General features: G+C 43.7%; 1 protein-coding gene across 6 annotated transcripts in view; it reads right to left on the bottom strand.

Annotated features, from left to right (window-relative positions):
• Window positions 1-20,772, bottom strand: part of RAD51B (RAD51 paralog B) — a 679,511-nt gene that overhangs the window by 254,298 nt on the left and 404,441 nt on the right. For 4 of the 6 annotated variants that reach the window (XM_080809116.1, XM_080809115.1, XM_080809113.1 and 1 more), the window contains exon 8: window positions 13,563-13,659. In XM_080809116.1, coding sequence (XP_080665242.1) covers window positions 13,563-13,659 — 97 coding nt within the window. Of the gene's footprint in view, window positions 1-12,510; window positions 13,660-20,772 lie in introns of those variants that run through there. The other 2 variants (XM_080809114.1, XM_080809112.1) reach the window with 1 other exon arrangement.

Genomic DNA, 20,772 nt, shown 5'->3' with positions numbered 1-20,772 from the left:
GATTCCGAGATAAGGCTGACAAAAATTAGAATTAGCCTTTAGGTTCTGGAGGGCAGAGGCCAAGCCTGATACTGTTCTTGTGGCCCTTGAACACCCGGCAAGCTTTTTACCTGATAGATGCTTCATATGTGAATGAACGAACAATTGAAAGAATGGAGCCGATGCTTAAGTTTTGGGCTCAGTCTCCTTCTTTTCGGGACAAGAGAGCTTTGCAATGAAAACAAGGAAGGGAGAAATTTCTTTCTTTCTTTTTTTTTTTTTTTTGAGATTTTTATTATTTATTTATTTGACTGACAGAGATCACAAGTAGGCAGAGAGGCAGACAGAGAGAGAGAGAGGACGAAGCAGGCTCCCTGCTGAGCAGAGAGCCCTATGCGGGACTCGATCCCAGGATCCCGGGATCATGACCTGAGCCAAAGGCAGAGGCTTTAACCCACTGAGCCACCCAGGCACCCCAAGGAAGGGAGAAATTTGAACTGTCCCCATGACATCAGTGGCAGGCATACATATGATGACTCACTGGGATGTGGGATGAAAGTATTAGAATCTATTTCATTTTTTTTAAACCTCTATTTCTGGTGTGTTTTATATAACCTAATGGCATAGTAGCTCTATATTTTACAGAGCAGTTTTTCATATTTTGGGCAGTGTGCTTAAAGACGATTGGTTTGCGGATTCAAAAAAATGTGAAGATTGCTGCTCTACATAACCAATGTAATAATAACAGTGACGAAGGAATGTGCCAAAATGTACACAGAGGGTTTAGTCCAGCCTAGGGTTTTGCTTTGTTCATCTTTAAAGAAGAAACAGAGAAGCTTGTCTGAAACTTGAAAAAGAAAGTATCAGTTGCCCTTTGAAGAAGCCAGCTTTGCAAGACATCACCCACTACTACACTCTACACATCCGGATGAGGGAGCCGAGGCCCTTGAACACAGGTCTCCTCATTCCGAAGGCAGGGGCTTGTCTGCTGTTTAAAAACACCTCTTCCCTAATGTCTGTCTGTAAAGAGACTTCAGGGTGCTTACAAAGAAATGGCCATAATTATCATATCACTTAGCATGGGACCCTCTCTACTCTGGCAACGGCAGGCAGAGATCTGTGACCAGAAGCTCAGTGAGGCAGCGGTATGATCATCTTGTAGAATTGAGTATAACGTGAGACACCTGGGTGGCTCCGTCGGTTAAGCCTCTGCCTTCAGCTCAGGTCATGATCTCAGGGCTCTGGGGTTGAGTCCTGCATCTGGCTTCTTGCTTAGCAGGGAGCTTGCTTCTGCCTCTGCCTGCTGTTCCCCCTGCTTTACTCTCTCTCTGTCTCTGACAAATAAATAAACGAAATCTTAAAAAAAAAAAGGAAGATTAAAAAAAAAGAAGAACTGAGTATAATGTACTGATCAAGGACACAGACCCCGAGCCAGATTCTCTGGGTTTGAATCCCAGCTAATCGCTAGTTAGCTGGCCATCAGCAGCTTATGTAAATGTTCCATGCTTCAGTTTCTTTGTTTCTGAAGTGGAGGTAACAAATGAACCCCACAAAGCTGTTGGGAATTTTCATGCTCAGTACAATGTCTGACACATAATGGACGCTCCTTACTCTTGCTAGCAAAAAGGAACACGAAACAGATACTAATTTCCATAGGGCCATTTAAACCATTGGCTATTTTCTCTCACCACCTAGCAAAAACATGACAGATAAGCCGTGTCTACTTATAAGACGCCTTGATAGAGGGAGAGCTCACCTGATGCTACTCAGGTGCCCCAGTGCACCAAGAAATCCCCCCCAGGCTGATGAGTGGGAAACCAAAGCCACACCTGGCCACCCAGACTTCAAAATGGTTAATTAAAGCTTATTATAAAGTTCCCATTACCTTGAGAAATCTAAAGCTATCCCCACCCAAAAGTAATTCCCCTCAAAGAGATCAAAATCCTAATTCTCTAGTTTCATCCCCATTTCCTCTAACCTGTACATCACTCCCTGCGAAATCTCTTGGAACCACAAAATCATCCTGTCTCTGGCCTGTTTCAGTGGCTCCCTGCTCCCCCTCAAGAAAGAATTCAAAGTGGCCAATATGATGAGAAGCACCTTTCACAACCCACCCCTGCCTATCTCAACAGACGGACCTCTTCCCTGCCAGCCATAGCACCCCTCCCACAGGGCTCCTTGTGGCAGCCTAGAGTGTGGCACACTTTACATGGGTTTTTCTCAAGGCCAGGAGCACCTTCCCGTCCTCTTTCTTCTCTTGGAAACCGCTACGGGTCCTTCAAGATACAGCTCAAGGGTCTCCTCACTGGAAAGCGTTCCTGGAGAACTCTCATTCCCAAACCAGGACTCCCGTGTACCGCCCAGCAGTATCCAGCACCCACGGTCATCAGAGCACACTTTGCTTACTTGTCCATCACACTTCCTCCCACCTGACTGCGAGCTTCGGAAAGAGCAGGGACTGTAGCTTCTGCCTCTGTACCCTTAGCACCTGCCGAGCACAGGACCCAGTAGGTAGTAAGCCCCTCAGAAATACCCATACTGTATATCAGACTCAACAGCTTCCATTACCACGCTGCTGTAAATGGGAGAGAGTTCCTCTTCAAAGGCAGAGTTATTGGGCTCCAGTTCTTTCCCTTCTGACACTTTCCCTGCACTGCCCAATGTTACTTATCATGCACACTCAGTGCAGGTACATAGTTAAAGCTGACTGCACTTTGGAGGAATTTTAGAGCATATACGATTATGTCCGGTGAGAAAAATCACAATAGTGGTTTCATGCTTCTTTAAGGTAAATACATATCTAAAGCTTTAAATAATTCTTTGATTGCCCTCACTTTGCAGCTGTAGGTGCCTCAATCAGTCATCAAGTATTTATTGAGTAACTACTATACCAGGCATTATTGTAGGCTCTGATGATCCAGTAGTGAACAAAGGAGACAAAGGCTCTTATCCTGAAGCAGTTTACCTTCTAATGAACACAAGATAACACAAGCTATTTCCCTTGGTTCCAGGCTGGTCCCTGAAGGAGTCAGGAGGATCTTTCTGGTTGGGCCTTGGATTTACCCCTTCAACTCTAGCAGCCACTTATTCATTGACCTTTATTTCCTGGGCTCTACCTTTAAAGATTTCAATCACTGATTCTATCTCTTGTCTATAGCTTTCTTGGGGGTATATTCTCTTTGTCACTTAACTTAGAAGCAATTTATTTTGCTTCTGGCCTCATTTATCCATATATTGTATTTAAAAACAAAAAGAAGTTTGTCTCCTTATTCCTCAGCCCGCTGGGGTACCATCCATCCTCTATGACTAGAAGTAATACTCTCTTAGCTGCTTGTGTGGGTCTATTAGTTTAGAAATATGGTTAAGAAAATCAATATCAGAACCCAGAAAGACCTCACTGTCTTCTGTTAAAACACAGAAACCCCTCCCCAACACACACACACACACACACACATTTAACCCATAAAACTCAGACCCTCTCCTGAGTGTAGGGAGTAATTCTGTTCTAGCATATCATAAATTGTGGAAAGGATGTTCCACTGAACATTTTTCTATTACCCAGCTGCCATCTTGGCTTCTCTGGCTTATCTTGTCTTAAGCAGTGTGGTAAATGTTGGCCAAGCACAGGATATAGTCTGCACTAATGTGCTGGTCACATGTCCCTGAACAGGAGGTGACTTGTACACAGGCAGGATTAGGCCTCATGTCTCATCAGATAATATTATTTCAAATAGGCAGTAGATTCCAGATAAATAGAAGAGACCTCTCTCATCCCTGAAAAAAAATTCTAGGGTTGACTGTAGTTATAAAGAAAATTAAGGAGGAATCAGATGGTTATCTGGGACTGGAAAAAAATATTTTCAAATGTTATTGTTTTTTTTGTTTTTGTTTTTAAGCAGTGTATTGGCACAAAGGCATAGACAAGCAATAGGTAAATAATACCAAAAGTTGATCAAGAAGGAGAGGATTCTGAGAATGGATGTGACTGATGGGATTGACAGAGGTACGTACACCTCTGGGTTTATAAGCAAACTGCTTAGTTGGACAAAGTTCTTTAACTTGATATTATGTTGGGGTGGGGAAATCTGCCCTTCATCCATAACCTGTTGTAAGAGAAGAGTGCCCCTTATCCATACACTCACTGAAAAGATAGGTGTACTCGCCACATTCATATGACTTCTCGGCCATGGGTGACAGGACCAAAGGACCACTCATCGCAGAATTACCAGGTGTAAAAAGGTAAACTGGACCAATCAGATCATAAGGTCAAGGGCCAGTGCATTAAAGCTGAGGTAGGGATGAGAAAAATGAAGAGAATGACCTGTTTCCAATTCCTGTGTAATCAGGCCATATTTAGTTCCTATTTGCACGTAGCCATGTATCCTTGCAGAAGAACCTAGTGGAGAAAAATGTAAGTTCTTGAGCCAGACTTCTGAGTTGGAATCCTGACTCTGTCAAGTAATTGTGTTGCTTTCTAAGTCTCAGTTTATCTATAAAATAGGATAATGATTACCATCCACCTCAGAGGGTTGTTGTAAGGGTTAAATGCAACAATGGATGCACAAGCCAGACATACAATATGTGGCGCATACTTTTAGCTACTGTTATTAAAAGTCCTAACTTTTTGTAAGCAAACTTGACTGGGTTTCTGTTTCTTGCTACCAAAAGGGCCCTGAATAGTCTAGTAACTACACAGTCACAGACCCGAGACAAAGCCTGGTGACCCAATTAAAGGCATATGGCTACCATGAGTCCTTCCAGCATGCCTATCTCCACTCTTAAGATAGTCTCCTTGAGAGCTCAGATGGAGACACATTAATCTTGATATTTTTGGTGCCTTACACAGATAAGAGATTTACTGAATAAAGAGTGGTTATCCAAGTATGCTCCCTAGACCAGTAGTAACAACAACTCCTGAGAATCTGTTAGAAATGCGAATTATCTGGCCCCTCCCAAAACTGAATGAAACTCTTAGAGAGGGAGCCCCGCAATGTATAGGTTAATACCCACCCCATCCACCCCCCCATCCCCGCACGGTGGTTCTGATGAATGCTGAAGTTTGAGAACCACTGGAATAAAGGTTCTGGTGTGGAAACACAACGACTCCATATCCTTGACTAAAGAACAGCCCTTTTCTATCTAGGGAGATCATCCATCTTCTCTGACTGAGCCTGTGGCTTTGGAAGGGATGCACATGGAACTGTAAGGGAGGAAAGAAACGTTCCTCGCCAGTCAAATAAGCCTCATCAATCATGTTGATCAAGGAAATGACGTGTTGCCAATGGATTATCCTCACATTCTTCTCACAGGGGCTTTGGGAAAAATCATAAACTCCCTAACGCGGCATGCCAGATGTCCACGATCCACGCTGCGTACTTCTCAAGTCTCATCACTTGCATTTCTCTAACATCACCCCTGCGCTCCCAGCCATAGGAATTATTGCAGTTCTTCATATGACCATGCTTTTCCCAGCATATCTTTGATAATGATATATCCTCTATCCAGAATGCCATTCTTCCATCTCTGTATTCTTAGCACTAAGTCTAGTTCCTGGTACATACTGAGTGCCCCCATTTCCCTAAATGAATGAGTTCATTGTCTCCCTACTTCCAATCTCCCTATCTCTAAAACCATCCTACACATCTCATCTAGATAGTATTGAGAGCATATAGTTACGATCATTTCAGCATAAAATCTAAATTCATTCTGGCATTCAAAGTCTGGTCCCAATCTACTTCTAGGTTTATTATAAGAGACTTCCCCAGGCAAATTAGGCTCCTTTGTCCTCTTCCCAGCATATCCTGCATTTTCCTACAGCACAGATTCCATATTTATCTGGTACTCGCCAGGAACTACAGAATACAGGAGTGATCTAGACAAAGTCCCTGCCTTTGACGAGATTATATGAAAGCAAAGGAGGACAGTGAACCCACAGACAAATTTATAATATGAGGTCAGGTAGTGATAAGGGCAATGAAGAAAAATGAAGCATGCTTGGGGGTAGAAGAGGATGGGATAGGGGTAGGGGCCCCATCTTAGATAGAGAGGTGAGGGAAGACATCTCTGAGATGACACTTGAGCAAGACTGAACATAGTGAGGGAGGAGCCCAAGAAGAGATCTGGACCAGAGCTCCAGTCAGTAGGAATAACAAATGGAAAAGCCCAGAGGCAGAAACACTTTGGTGAATTTGAAAAACAGGAGAGTGGGCTTTGAGGCTAGAACAAATGGGGGGGGGGGGGCAGAGAAGGACAAAAGATAAGGGCAGGGCATGGCCCATTTTGAACTTAATGCCTTAGTTCACAGCATTTCCTGATCTCTACTCTTCTTTGCCTGTTGAAATCCTACCTATCCCTTAAGGGCTGTCCTTACATTTTTCCTCCCTGGACCCTTCAGGTTCCCCTCTGCTGAAAGAGATGTGCTCCTCTTCCTAAATCTTGGAAGCTCTGGTGCATACTTTCTCATCTGAAAGCACCACCCACATTCTACCTAATAATATTCACCTTTAGAACTATTCTCAATCTACACTGTAAATATCTTGTGGGCAAGGACCATATCTTGCTCATTTCTGGATTTCCTGTAACATTAACATCGTGCATATAGTAGGGGCTCCACAACTCATAAAATCATCAGCTGGAAGGCACTTGAAAGTCTCTTCATCTAGCCAAAAAGTTTTTTTTGGAGGGGCCATAGCTCTAAAACTATGCTAATATATGCAGGAATGCCGCTATTGCATAGGAAATGTCAGTATGACTGAATGAAATGCAGCTTAATCCAACTAGAATTTATTTAGTGGCTTATCAGAAAAATGAGGAAAAGCAAAGCCCTCAGAGAGATCTGAGCCTAGGTCAGAGCTCAGCAGGACTGTCCTTGGGCTAGACCACCTTGCCAGACCTTGTTATAATCCTCCCCAAATCCTAGTAAACATTACAAATGCATTCTGAAAGTTTTTCATGCCACATTACAATGCAAACCAAGTTATTCTCTGGGCACCACTCCTAGAAACCAGCCATTCATCCCTCCTCTATGATCTCTGACCTAGAGGCCTCTCATATTTGGTACTGAATTCTCTTTGATGATGGTAAACATGGATCTTGTCTCAGAAAATCCTTCCAACTTGAAGCCCTCTGGGATCACACCCCCTCTTGGCATCCCATTCTTGGGCTTTTGGCCCCGTCATCTCTGTAGTTGAGACAATTGACAAAACTGGCTTTGGTGCTCTCGTCCCTTCTGCCTTCATGACACTGAGATGTTAACAGGAACATGTGCAGGTCTGGGAAACTAGCCAGTAAATCCTAAGTAGTGAAGAAGTCTGAGGGTAAGAGGAAAATACTTTCAAAACATCTAGTCCAGCCCTCCCACGAACCACCTCAAAGACTGCACCCCAAGAAAACTCTCTCTCATCTCATTTGATCGTAATGTACCTCATGCTTCAAATGTGTCTCTCTTTGGCAGACTACTGCTAGCAAAACAGAGCTCCGGACCAAGAAATACTTCCTGGTGGCTGACTTCAATGTTCCCTTTCTCCTGTTGGTCCCTCTGTCTTGATCCTGTTACTCCTGGTCTCCCTGCTGGACATATTCAACAAGTTCCTCTCCCTTTTGAGATTTACAGCTTGTCAGACCTTTGTAGGATCTGCCCACCCTCTCTCAACTCTAGCTGCCCCTACCTCACATAATAGTAAGTAGACTTTCTTTAGCTAAAAACACAGGGTTTGGGTGCTCTTAATCTTTTTCTATAAATTAGGCCTTTCATGGCATCTGAACAGTTGCTGGAAGTAAAATACACCCAGCTAAGTGCCATGGATTCTTGAATACTAGGGAGGGTGGAGTATGGGTAGGTGTGTGTCCCTTGTGAACAGAAGGATGTGAGGTTGTATGTTGGTATATGTCTGTGACTTTGGAATCAGAAATCGAAAGGTTACCAGGACATTTAAACATTTTTATCCAAAACTCCCAAGAGGCAGCTGTAGCCAAATCTAGGAATTTGCAGGAGGGGCTCTAACTTCTGTTCCTGGCACCACCACTTCTCACTTATTGTGTGGCCTTTGAGCAGTTCCCTTCTCTCCTTCATGCTTCGTTTGCTTGAGGTGGTTTAAGTGATTTGTCATTTTAGGACATTTCAAAATACTATAAAAATGTTAAGGTCGGCAATACTGATCACAGTCGTTAACATTAACCTCATTGTCACGTGGTGACATTTTATGTTTTCAAAGCAGTAATTAGAGCCAACCTGTACCATACCCCTGAGAGGTGGATTTTTAAAGCTGCCCCACCCATACTCATTTGTACATGGTCCTACCCAAACCGAGGCACATTTTTAGTTTGGGATTGGGCTGTGGAAGGGCCTCGGAACTAAAGTGTGGAGAGAGCTCTGCTAACTTGACCAACCCACCCCAAAGTCTGTGGTTAATGGATTACAAATTTGGGTAATGCTGGACAATAAATTACAACTATAATAATAAAGCTGAAAGTACACACAATTTAAGCAGAAACACCAGTGTTTTTTATCGGAAATGAAAGAAACCATTGATCATAGCAACTGTCTGAGATTAGCAGGGAGCCACATTTTCAAACATCCTGCAGTAAATCCAGAGCAGATCCAGCTGGAAAGCAAGAGTGGAAATAAAACTTGAAAATTCATACCATGCTTTGAAGTCTGCTTCTTTCACAACCATGAGACCCTGATTCGGCCCAACCATTCCGAGCTGCTCTTGCTTGTTGAATTTATTTTAGAAGAGACACAAGCCATGCACTGGCATATAATCTTTCAAATGGACTCCAGCTTTTTGCAGGGATGGTTTGTTAAGGAGTATGAATCCCAAAATACTTTCTCTTGCACATGAAATCAGCCATCAATTCAATTGGAACAGAAAGGCTTCTACTGCTAAAACTAGAAAGCACTCTTGGTTCTAGTGAGTACTGCTTTTTCTCTTGTGTTCTTTCCTTTACCCATCCACGCACTTTCAAGTTTTAGTTTTTGAGTGCTATTATCTATCAAAAACTATTAATGCAGATAAAAGGATACTAACATGCCAGATGCTGGAAATGCCAGGATGGCAGCCTGATAATGTCTTCCTTTCCATGAAGCCATCTGGGGCTCCTGAAACGGGCCATGTCACCACACTGAAGTGACTGCTATCCCATTAAGTCATCAGAGGAGAGAAAGCCGATGGTGTGCGTTGAGCAGAGCTTCAATCTTGCACAGGGCCCACTGTCGCCATACGTCAACCTCACCTACCAACTGTGCTTATGTGGACAGGAGCCCAGCCGGTCCTTCAGCCCAAATCCCAGGTGACTTCAGAACAGGGTATGGAGTCGTAGGCCAGCTGGACTGTTAGATCCTTTCTCTACTGATCATTATGGGGAACAGAGATACTCCCTAGGAGAGAGATCCAGTCATCCTTAGTATTTTTGATGACCACCAGGAAGAATTGGCAAGGGCATCTAAGAAACATGTCCTTGGCCACAGAACAGTCATAGTAACCTAGTCAATAATCAGTCACTCAACTTTGTAATAATCTAGTTGCCTGAGTTTCTGTCAACAAAACAAAAAACTAAAGAAGAAAATACTTTGATTCACAGTGCCTGGTCAAGAACAATGTAGATTCTAAAACCAGAAATCTGGATTTCTGCCCTTAGGTTCACAGGGCAGTGAATTTTGGTCAGTTTGTGTAAGTCTTGAAGGTTCCATTCTCCCCACTGAATGAAATAATGTTTGTGAGAGGCAGGCTGAAAACTGACAAGCACACTGCACCTAAGGGAAGTTATTTCAGTTAAATAGAAAAAAAAATCAATTTGCCCTCATTCCTTCTCTGGACACAAAACTACGGGGCAGGAATGATGTTGAGAAAAGTCCTTGACCTCTGGGGTCCACTCTTCTCTTCTTTGGCTCTCCTACCTGGGAGCTGGATAATCCAACAGCAGAATGAAACTCCAATGAAGGGAATCATACCTTGGACCCAAGCAGTGAACATGGTCTACATCATCCAAGCAACAACTCAGCCGTAAGCTTAATAAAGAGGGAAAAAAAAACAACCCAAAAAACTAGCAACACAAAAACAAAGAACTCTCAACTTTACAGACACTGGGAGGGCAACAGCTGGTCAGCCGAGATTAAAGGAGCGTGAGAGAACACCTCCCCATCTCCTGACTTCTCCTCCCCCATAGGGGTTCCTGCAGCCAGCCAGGGCTCGGCTTTTACAGCTCTGTGAAGATGACCTTGTTCCAGCTAAGATAGGGGCTCTTTTGATCTCAGCAGGGGGATGCTCTGGGCCTGCAGCTGGCAGATATTAATAGTACAGGATCCGCTGGGGTGGAAGAGATCTCTCCGATGGGCCAGGTCACTTATATTCCCAGCTCTGCATCAGAGCAGAAGGGACTTCATCTCCCTGAATTGGCCCCTGCTGGGTATACCCCTTAGGTCAACTCAGATCATTTTATCGCTGGCTGCTCTTGGCTGCTTGTTCTCACCCCACAACTGTTTTCAAGGGAGCACTGTTGAAGCTGTGCCCTCTGCTCTGCGGCTGAACTCTATTACACGACAGGGTGGACCTGGAGCTCACCTCTCCAGTGTTTCTCACTCTCACTGGTTTGTGCATGCGTCTTCTTGTGTACACGTCCATGCGGGAGAGAGCAGAGAGCACGAGAGACAGATGGACGAGACCAGAATGGTTTACAGAGTGAGGAGATGGTAATGTGGGGCAAGGAGGCTCTTCCAGGTATGCTGAAGTATCAGCGCTGAGATTCCTGTAGATCCTTTCTACCAAGCGTAGTCTAGGAAATGCAAGGCCATTCTGCCCACTCCATAGGTCAGAATTCTAAGACCCTGTCAACAAGTGAGTGCTCCTGATCTTCAGATGGGAGAGCTAGAAAAGACTTAGGCAATTTTGTATTTCCATCCTGAGGCCCAAAGTCACAGAAAGACCTGCCCAAGATCACAGGGCTAGTAACACAAAAGCAAAGTTGGTACAATGGATCCCGGAAATAACAAAGTAACTGATACCTATTAACCACAGTGGTATTAACAACCATTGCAATGTATTTGGATAGGTATAAATGCTTTAAGAAAATTGTCCATTTTAGTTCACTGGTAAGGAACTTCATTATAGACTTCAGGAAAAATATTTCTATAGCCTCTTTACCTGCTCAGCTATGCACAGGAAAGATCTAGAAAAATCAATTGTTTCCATTCTCCCTAGGATTTCATAATTTTAAAAAGTTGTCTAAGGATGAGCTGGTAAGTCTTCCCTTGTCATGAGAACAACTTTACCATTTTCTGGAAGCGGTTACACAGAGCCCCCAAACAATTACCTCTGTATCTGTCCTGTTCCCCTTCTTTGCTTGAGATAAACCAGGAAGCCAAGACAAAGCAAAATGCTGTTACTGACTGGTTTTTAAATAAGGAAACAAGATATTTTTTTTCTCCTCAAACCTAAATAAATATGTGTGTATGTGTGTGTGAAATAATTACAACAATTTTTAATGAGGTGCTTTATGTGAATCTCATGGTTCCTATTTACAAAGTATTTACTATGGTACCCATTTAGCATTTATTTACTGCCTATTACGTGCCTAGAACTTAGCTAGTCACTCAGGATACAAAAAGAATCCAAGATAGCCCATGCCCTTAAAAAATCTGCCAATCTAGTCAGGAAACCATGAAAAGTTAAATTAATTTTCCTGGACCTTTTCTCTATAAAGCAAAGCAGGTAGAAGGGCCACAGAGGAGGAAGAGGGAGCGAGACCAGTGCAGACTGGAACAAACAAGGAGGTTTTGTGGGAAGAGGTGGTCTTTAAATAAACTTTGACTGAGTTGGAGGATTTGGGAAGAGAGGAAGCGGTAGAAGTAAAAAAGGGAAATGCTATTCTAGATAGGACAAGCCGTCCCTGCAGTGGCTAGGGGCAGGAATGGGGAGGGGCAGGCAGAAAGTCAGCATGCTTGATGTGGGAGCTTCCTGGAAGGCACTGGCAAGAACCAAGGGGAATGGTGGGACAGGGCAGACTGTGAGGAGTGAGGAAGCACCGTATGTAGTGGTGTTTTGGAAACTAATCCACACAAAAGAAAAGAAAGCGAAAAAACAAAAATCCTGATTTTTAGCATGTGCAGATTCCCATGGTGTAAATATTTCTACCCTGGCTGATTTCAGGCTCACAAACCACAAATTCCTGAATATTTTAAAACTGAATCTAGCCCATTCTCAGAAAACAGGCTGATACAGTTTCCAGACTTCTGGGTAGGAGAGTGACACGGTAAAACTAAGCCAGATTAGGAGAGTTTCATTTGTAGTGGCAGAACGGAGATGGTAGAGGCTGGAGTTGGGAGGGCCATTTTGGAATTTATATAAGTAATCCCACTGTGAGTTTAATAAGTCAGCTGATCACAATACAAATCACAAAGAAGAGGTACCTGGCTGGCTCCGTTGGTGGAGCAGGCCACTCTTGATCTCAGAGTCATGAGTTCAAGCCCTACACTGGGCAAGGAGCCTACTTTAAAAAAATGTGTATTATCCATAGACTTTTTTTTTTTTTTTTAAATTATAAAGAAGAGGGGGCAGAGGAAGAATACATTTGGAAAGAAGAACCAAGAAGACTAGAGGAGAGGAATTCAGGGAGGGAGGAAGAGTAAATGATTTGGGTTTTTAGTCCCGGTGATGACGGGGAGGGATGATATAACACTAAATGTGGAAATAGAGGACACAGAGCATTTTACAGGTTTTATAAATAAGTAGTTTCTCACTCTGAAAAACACCCCCAAGAAGCAGGGCTGTGGCCCTTCCAGTTTTTGAGTCCATAGACTGCGGCCAATCCACGGAAGACCACCTGGGCGGTCAGGAGCCTTACAAGCCTACAAAATGCCATCTGCTCCCTCATGAACACTTCTCAGAAAATGGAAGTGCAGAGGGGTCTATCACAGCTATGCACGTGTATCCAACCCACAGCCAGCAGAACTCAGAAATGTCACATAAGAACTTTCAATAAAGCTAGAAACCACCCACTGGCTCGGTGGTGTAATTCCCCTAGCTACGTAAACCATAGCCAGCCTGACCTTTGCTAGCATGGGAGGGTGGAGAAAATTTTGCTGATTTACCAACGTAGAGAGTTTCTCTTAACCCTTCGGTAACGCTGGTCAGGAACGTCACATCTCTAACACATGACAATGGTGTACATTTTTAGCCAGTCTAAAAGCACCCAGCACAGACAAAAGGCTGAACTCCTATGCAAACACCAGTAAAGCAACCTGTGAGCATCCGTCTCAAGTCACTTAGCAGTTGGCCTTATACTAAGGACCCAAAATCAACGTATGGAGGTGTGACAGTCTTCAAGGTGGAGGTTACGGATGTCTGTGAGGGCGACGCACTCGGATGAAAAAGGAAGCTGGCCTGTAGAGACAGGGCATGAGCCTCTCCAAATGCAGGGAATCAGATGCCTCGGAAGTTGGCTAAGCCTGAATCGCCAGGCTCCGGCTGGGTTCACTGGCCAGGGCCCCTCCGCCCAGTCTCCCAGTGCCACAGGGGGCAGAGAGGAGAGGCGGTGGGGATATACGTCAGTGTCAAGTTTCCGCCCCTCTAGGACAGATCCCTTACCTTCAGACAGGGACAAATCATCAGCTGGAGACACCAGGTCTGCCTGAGAAGCTAGGGCTCCGCTTAGATGCGTAGTAATTTGATTCGTCAAGATAACCTGTGAACAGACAGGGAGAAAGTGGGGGAAGGGAGAAGAAAGAGACCAAATTAATTATTAGAGCTCTCGAAAGAACAGACTGTGGTTCAGGGGAGGACTGATAAGCACAGGTAGGAAAACCCCAGTTCTGACTTTCATCAGTTTCATCTGCGGGGCAAATTATCTGGCAAAACCTACAGGTCATTCAAAACACAGAAAAGAGGAAACGGGCTTCTTTTGGAGCTTAAACCACTAATTGGTTCCTTCTAAGTGCTGAGTAAATTGGGTCTGAGAGGTGTTAGCTAAATAATGGAAGGCTAACCAGAGAATTAAGATGCATCTGAACATATTTGATCAAGCTTCAATTATTAGGATTATATCCACAGCCCAAGATATTGCTAGTGCTAAATAAAACCAGTAATCTGAAACTGGGATGCCTGTGGCTTCTTCCATATTAACTCCAAGTCAGAGTTTTATTTCCAAATTTGTGAAACTGTAATAAGATTCATCTGTAAAGGAACAACCCTCTTCTTACAGATTCGTTGAACTCCAACAAAAACATTCCAGTCTCATTATGCATTTAAAACACAAATTAATATAATCCTACCTATTCAAAATATGGTTCATAACACCGAAAATTCCTATGATTCACTGCCACACTGTGATATCTGATTCAGTCAAGAAACTATTCTTTCCCTTAAAAATCTTCATTTATAAAATTTACTATATTGTTTAGAAGCCTGAAGGAAGAATAAAATACAGATTCTCTCCTGCAACATTACACCGACTAACACCACAATTGTTTCCCAAGGTTTGGTGGGGGTTCCCATCATGCGGAAAAACTGTGGGCATCTTGGTCACTCGGAGGAAACGTCCCTTATGAAAACAGTACTAGGCACTTAGTATCTGGAATAAGCATCTAGTTGGACCATCTTGGTCTGTCCTGAGGGTCAGCTATGGTTTTGCTGCCCCCGAATTTGAAGAGAAATGGAAACGATCTCTATTCTTCAGTGTCCAGCTTTTCAGCCACACCTCTGTCATTGTCTCTTGAACAAACCAGGGACACATTATAAATCCTCTACCAATGGCAGCTTAATTGGGGGCTGAGAGGGGAGCATGATGGCAGGGTCAGGCAAAGAAATGAAGTACTCTATTAGCAAATACAACCTTTGCAAGGTCCGTGTGTGTGACCAAGGCTTATGAGTGTCCAGCTGCTCTGAAGTGACAGTCAGACCCTGCAGCGTTCTGCTAAGTACACGCTCATCTCCTCTGCATCCTTCTGCTTCCCTGCTTTTCCTCTGGACTGGTAAGAATCACACTTACCAGTCCAGAGGAAAAGCAGACACGTGTCTGCATTACAATGGCTTTACAGAGTCGAATAACAGCCTGCTCTTCCAAGAACAAATGTGCATTTGTAGGAGTATGAATACAAATTATGGTCATTTCTCTCTTTATAATATAGGGCGTGGGCTTTGGAGTTGTATTAAACTGGGCTCAAATCTTGACTCTGACACCACGCATGCTGGGAAAGTCACTTCAACGTTTGAATTAAGTAGCTTTATTTGTTCACAGGTAAAATCTACCCATCTTACAGAACTGTTACAAGAATTAAGTGAGATAAACAATGTGAGGCACCTAACATAATGTCCGGCACGTAGTAAATAATCAATAAATGGGAGCCATTGTTATTAGTGTTGTTTTCTTCAGAAACAATGCTATATGTTAAATATCTATTTAATCTATAGTAAATGCCATGTGCTTCAGACAATTAGATCTAACAGGAGAACTCTAAACCACAATTTTCTACACTAGGATACACTTTAGGATCTGATCATTCCTCCCAATCTTAGTCCTTCTTAAGTTTTATTCAATGATCTCAGTAAGAAAAAGAGAGCAATCATTTAAAGGCAGGCCAATCAGGTACTGGTATTACTCTGAAAATACTATGTGCTTTATTTACCAAACTACAAAACAATGTATCTGTTTGTCCTAGTTTTTAAAAATGTGAAGCTTCTGAGAGATTAAAATAGGAAAGCTCTACTTTTTTTAGAGGATTCTTCTGAAAGATGGCTTGGTAAAAATGGAAGAACTTTAATGATATGGCAATAATAATACAAAAAAAAATGTACTGAATACCGCCCATGCAAGGCCTGTCACCATATTCACAGGGGGAAATAAAGAGTAAGGGCTCTGTATGTCTTCTCTAGAAACTTGTAAGTTAAGAGATGAGCCACCTACTAAAATATTCAGATCATTTTTCCCCCTCAATTTTAATATTTCACTGGTCCTTCATGGAAACCTGTCCTGAGATGGTTTTATTATACAGAACCAGTAAAGTTATGTCTAGCAGAACCTCAAACCAAACTCCAGATGTCCCTCAGAAGGTACTCAGCCGCATTTCCACATCCAATGAAAGACGAGGTAGAGAAGATGACATTTCACCTTCCAAGGACAAAAGTGGTTTTGCTAATAATCCTCTCCTTTCGCATTACGCACCCGAAAGCCAAATCACTGAAGGACACATAGGAACCAAACTCGGGGCTTTGTTAATCACACCGTCGTACTAAATTGTTGTGGTTTTCTAAATCCGTGTTCAGCAAAATGATAGAATGGAAACATTTTCAAATAGCATTGCTGACAAATAACCCCAGCTTGGGCCGAAGCCTTAGATGGGTTGTCCCCTGGAGACCGGAAAACTACACCCCTAAAATAACCTATAAAATACTATTACATGTTATAAACAGAGTCTTAACACTACCTGTTTCTGAAAATTTTTCCGACTGACACTTCAAAAGGGCTTCCTTGCCACTTTGCTCCATTGGATAGATCAGGGCTTCCGATGCTTGGCACTCTATTTGTGGGAGAGCAGTCTGCACTGTAGTTAGGTGAGGGCTTGGGAGTCAGACAGACCGGAGTTAAGATCTTGGGCTCCAGCACTTTCTAGCTGTATGACATTGGCCAAGTCCCATACCTCTCTGGCATGGTAATTCTGAACTCACAGGGTTTCATGCCACTGGATAATGTATATAAGATCCCTAGCATTAGCGCCTGACCAGTGGTAAATGCTAAAATGTTACTACTCGTCACTGTCTTTAGCTATCCTTTGCTGTCTGGTACCTTCCTTTTTAGGTAGAGAACACACCTGATTCCCTTTTCTATGTCATATAGCCCACTGCTGACAAAGAACAAACACTGATATTTCAAAAAGCCATGACAATTTAAATGAAATTACATCAACTATTTTTGCCATTTCTCTGAAAGTATGGCTTATTGAAAACACACCACCCCCCCAGCCCTACCCCCATGAACTACAGATCAAAGGCCAGAATGGGACTCTTGGGCTAAGGGGAAGATATGCTGGTTTTGTTTGTTTGTTTGTTTGTTTGTTTTAATGGTCAGGATCACATCTGAAGCCAGTAGAAGACGGAGTCTAGCTTCAAGTTTATTCTTCAGGAAGGAGAATACCATCCGCCTACTGAAGAGGAGGCTTTGTAAGTTGGATAAAGTAACTATTGTCTCCACTCAACTCTGTATGTAGAGAGACCACTCACTCCCAGGGCTTCTCCATACTGCCTCTGGGTTGCAGGAAGCTTCGGGTACACTTGGCTTGCAGATGGCCCTCTCGTCATGCCACAGAGGCCTTGAGTCTCATTTTTAGTGCTCCTCTCCCAAGGCAACACTGGGGTGAGGCTTCTCCCTCTAAAGACCATGTCCCTGGGTTCCAAGTTTTCTCTGGCATTATCTGACTTCTCTAAGTGTGCCTACTCAGTCCTTTTAGGTACAACGTCTATGCTCAGTTTAAGGGTACAATCAAGTTCTTTAAAAAAGAAGAAACTGTAGGGTACATATTCATAAATAACCCAGTAAGTCCTGCTTTCACAGTGAACAGGACTTAGAGAAAAAATGTGGAGAGACAGGAAATAGTTAAAGATCAGGTAAACTAATAAGGCAGATGGGTATGAAGGAATATCATTTTGGTCAGAAGACAGGGTCCTATGGATGAAAAAGCCTGACTAACACACAAACAGAAATATGACTCATTTCTGTTAAGTATTAAAAACAAATAGCTTAAGAGAGCAAATAACTGGAGATAAGAAGGTAGGAGCAGAATAAACTGATCAGAGCCATTAGCCCCAAGGCGCAGGGGGTTGGGGAGGTGCAGCCCAGTGGGCAATTGGCCTGCCTCTCCACGAGTCTCTGTGTCCAGTGCACACCACTTGCCTTCAGTGGACCCATCCTTCCTGGGCTATGCTATGACCAGGCTCTACCTATGCTGTACCCACGCCCCATATCCTACTCACACTTCCTGGTCCACAATATATTCTACCTTAGGGGCCACTGTATGTCTGGTCTGATCTACCCTCCAGTGAAGTATTAGAAGTATTTCTGCTGGGGCCTCCAGGAGCAGCCCATGGGAATACTGGAAAAAGGGGCACAGAAGAGAAAGTGGGACAGCCTTGTAGAAATCAGGGTGGAGAACTGTCAGATCTAAAGGCACAGCCTTTGGCAGAAGCAGCTCCTTTTTATTGGACTGTTGAAAGGTGGCAGAGAAGAAGGACTTCATGGTAAGCCTGGGACAGAATAGGTTGGAACGGAGTATCCGGCCCTCTTTGGTCAGCAAAAGAAATATTCATGGTCAGCAAATCTATAACTCAATATTTACAAGTTGGATTTTTTTTTAAGGACCTGAATATATGGTACATGCCCTCGTTCAACTTTCTGTGGGGGCAAGTAAGAGGCAAAATCTGCAAGGCTCACTTTCCACCAGGTGAACTGGAGTTACCTGCCTGAGGCCAGAAGCTCAGATAAGATGAGGGATGCGCAGGCTTCCCTGCCTGTCCTTTCTCCTAAGGCAGCAGTGGGCAGAGGAGAGGAGAGAGGAGCTCTCAGCTCGGACCTCAGGATGGGTGACTTCTCCAGGCCTGCATGTCCCGGTCTAGAAATGAGAAGATTATCGAAGTGCTGCATTGTAACAAGCCCGATCTTGTGGCAAGAGTCCTCTTGGACTCCGATGCTACAAAATAACCATAAGTCAAGTCGGAAAGTAGAGGCAGCTTCTACAAAGGAGCCAAGTGTTTGAGGCGGTCTGAGTCGAACTCTGCCTATCATTTTGGTGGTGTTCAGTGGCCCTGGATGCACGTGGCACGTCATTTCCGAGGCCCATAGAAGGCCTGGGATCTAAAGCTCTTCATGGAACTCATGTCTGTGTACAAGAGTTTAGGGGGGAGGCTGGGCTAGAGGAATCGCGAGGCCCCTCCAGGTCATTTCTATGCCCATAAAAACACCCACTTCCTCCTCCTACCCACTCTCTGTCAGAAACCTGCTACAATCTAACACAGAGAATCAGACAAGTTCTAAAATAGCTTTAATTGGGCCTGGAGCGCTAGGTGCCTCGGTGGTCCTGATCCTCCCGGTTACTCAGGAAAACCGGCAGAGAAAGGGCATCGCCTATGCGATGGACAAGAGGGCTGGGAGATGACTCCACTCAAACTGACTGCCCGAAGCCCAGTCGAGCACTCTCAAAATGACAGGCTCTGCTTTTCATAGGTTCTGAAGTCATAGTTCATTTTTCCTTCTTTTTGTACTAAAAATGGTCTATCTTTCGAAGGTATGCTTTTTTAAACTGTTATTTTTGGTATCTAAAATGATCCTTATTGCCAGATAAGTGGGAGATCGAGCCTTTCTATCTAAACATAGGCCTTGGTTGGATAAGTCAGAAATTCTGGGTTTTAATCCTGGCTCTGTTAAGGGTTGCTGAATGTCCGGCTTATAAGAAGACAGAGGCCGGAATTTTCCTGTGAGAAATTGTTAAGGTTCATTGAGTCCTTTCATCACCGAGGCTTGAGAGAAAGGCCCTGGAATGGTTTTCACCATACTCTCCTCTTGATTCCCAACCATGACGGTGTCTGCCCAACCCATTCTGCTGTATAGGAGCTGGGAGTGAGAGGGAAAGGAGGAGGGCCCCCCTCCCTCCTCCTCAAGAAAGTGGGGGAGCGCACGAGGCGGGGGGAGGGCAGCTCCGGGTGCAGTACAGGAACAGAGGGAGTACCCCCAAGAGAGGCCTAGAGGCCCACACTCACAGACACATGCCTCTTCCCTGACTCTCCCCATCCCAACCCTTTCCTGTCACTTCCAGCTTTGAAAAGAGATATCCAGTATTTGTTGTGAAGTAAAGTCAGACCAAATATTTTGGCGTTTGAGCGTCACAGTTCTGGTTTTACTATTCACTGGCTTAATTTTGCCAAGGTCTGGAAAATTATAAATCATTCCATTATGAAAAAATAATCATTCTTCTTTAGTGTCAGCCCAGAGAATATCAACTGTTGGTTCTGAAAGAAAGAACTGATAAGGTTTTAGTATTCCAGCCTGCTTGAAGGTCTGTAGGACAATTGTTTTCTGGGAAAATCTGAAAGGCCGTGGGGGATTTTCCTTTCAAAATATTTGTGGTAAAAGGACCAAACTTCAATTTGGCCTGAAGAAAACACTGTTGTGGGAGTCAGGCATCCTGCCTCGTATTTCTGGCTCTGTCACTAGCCTGCTGTGCAATTCTGGAAAATGCTCCTAACTTCTCTGAATCTAAAAAGTGTTGAGTCCATAAAAGACATAAAGAAAATGAATCTTTTACGGCTATAAATGTAGCAGGCTGCTATGAAAAATGTTACACATTTCAATTCGCATCGTGATGAGTGTTATACTTAAAATTTCACCTCATCATTGATTCTCATCATCTCTACCCTCGAGAAATCCATTTTACACAGAACCACTTGGCAGTAGCAGAGGAAGAGAGAAGGAAAAGAAAAGAACAAAGGCCACAACTTCAAATAATTTGGTATTTATTGTGAGAATACTTTCAAAGCTTGATAAAAATTCACATCTCTTATTATGAATCTGGGGGGAAAAAAAAATCTCTCTCGGAGGTCTCACTGTGGAAATTCACAGGCGATGCTCAAAAGACACTGCTTAGGAGGACAGTCCCTAGAGTAGGAGAGTCCCAATCGAAGACACGGGCTCAGGACGAGGCCACAGAGATGGAGGAAGAGAAATGAGTCTCCACAGCTTCGCACAAACACACACTCAATCACACAGAGACTGATGACACTACTGCTTCTATGTCAGCCGTTATCTAGACCACTG

This window comes from Martes martes, assembly GCF_963455335.1.
Source record: "Martes martes genome assembly, chromosome: 7".
Lineage (NCBI taxonomy): Eukaryota > Metazoa > Chordata > Mammalia > Carnivora > Mustelidae > Martes > Martes martes.
This window is presented reverse-complemented; position numbering and strand designations above follow the sequence as displayed.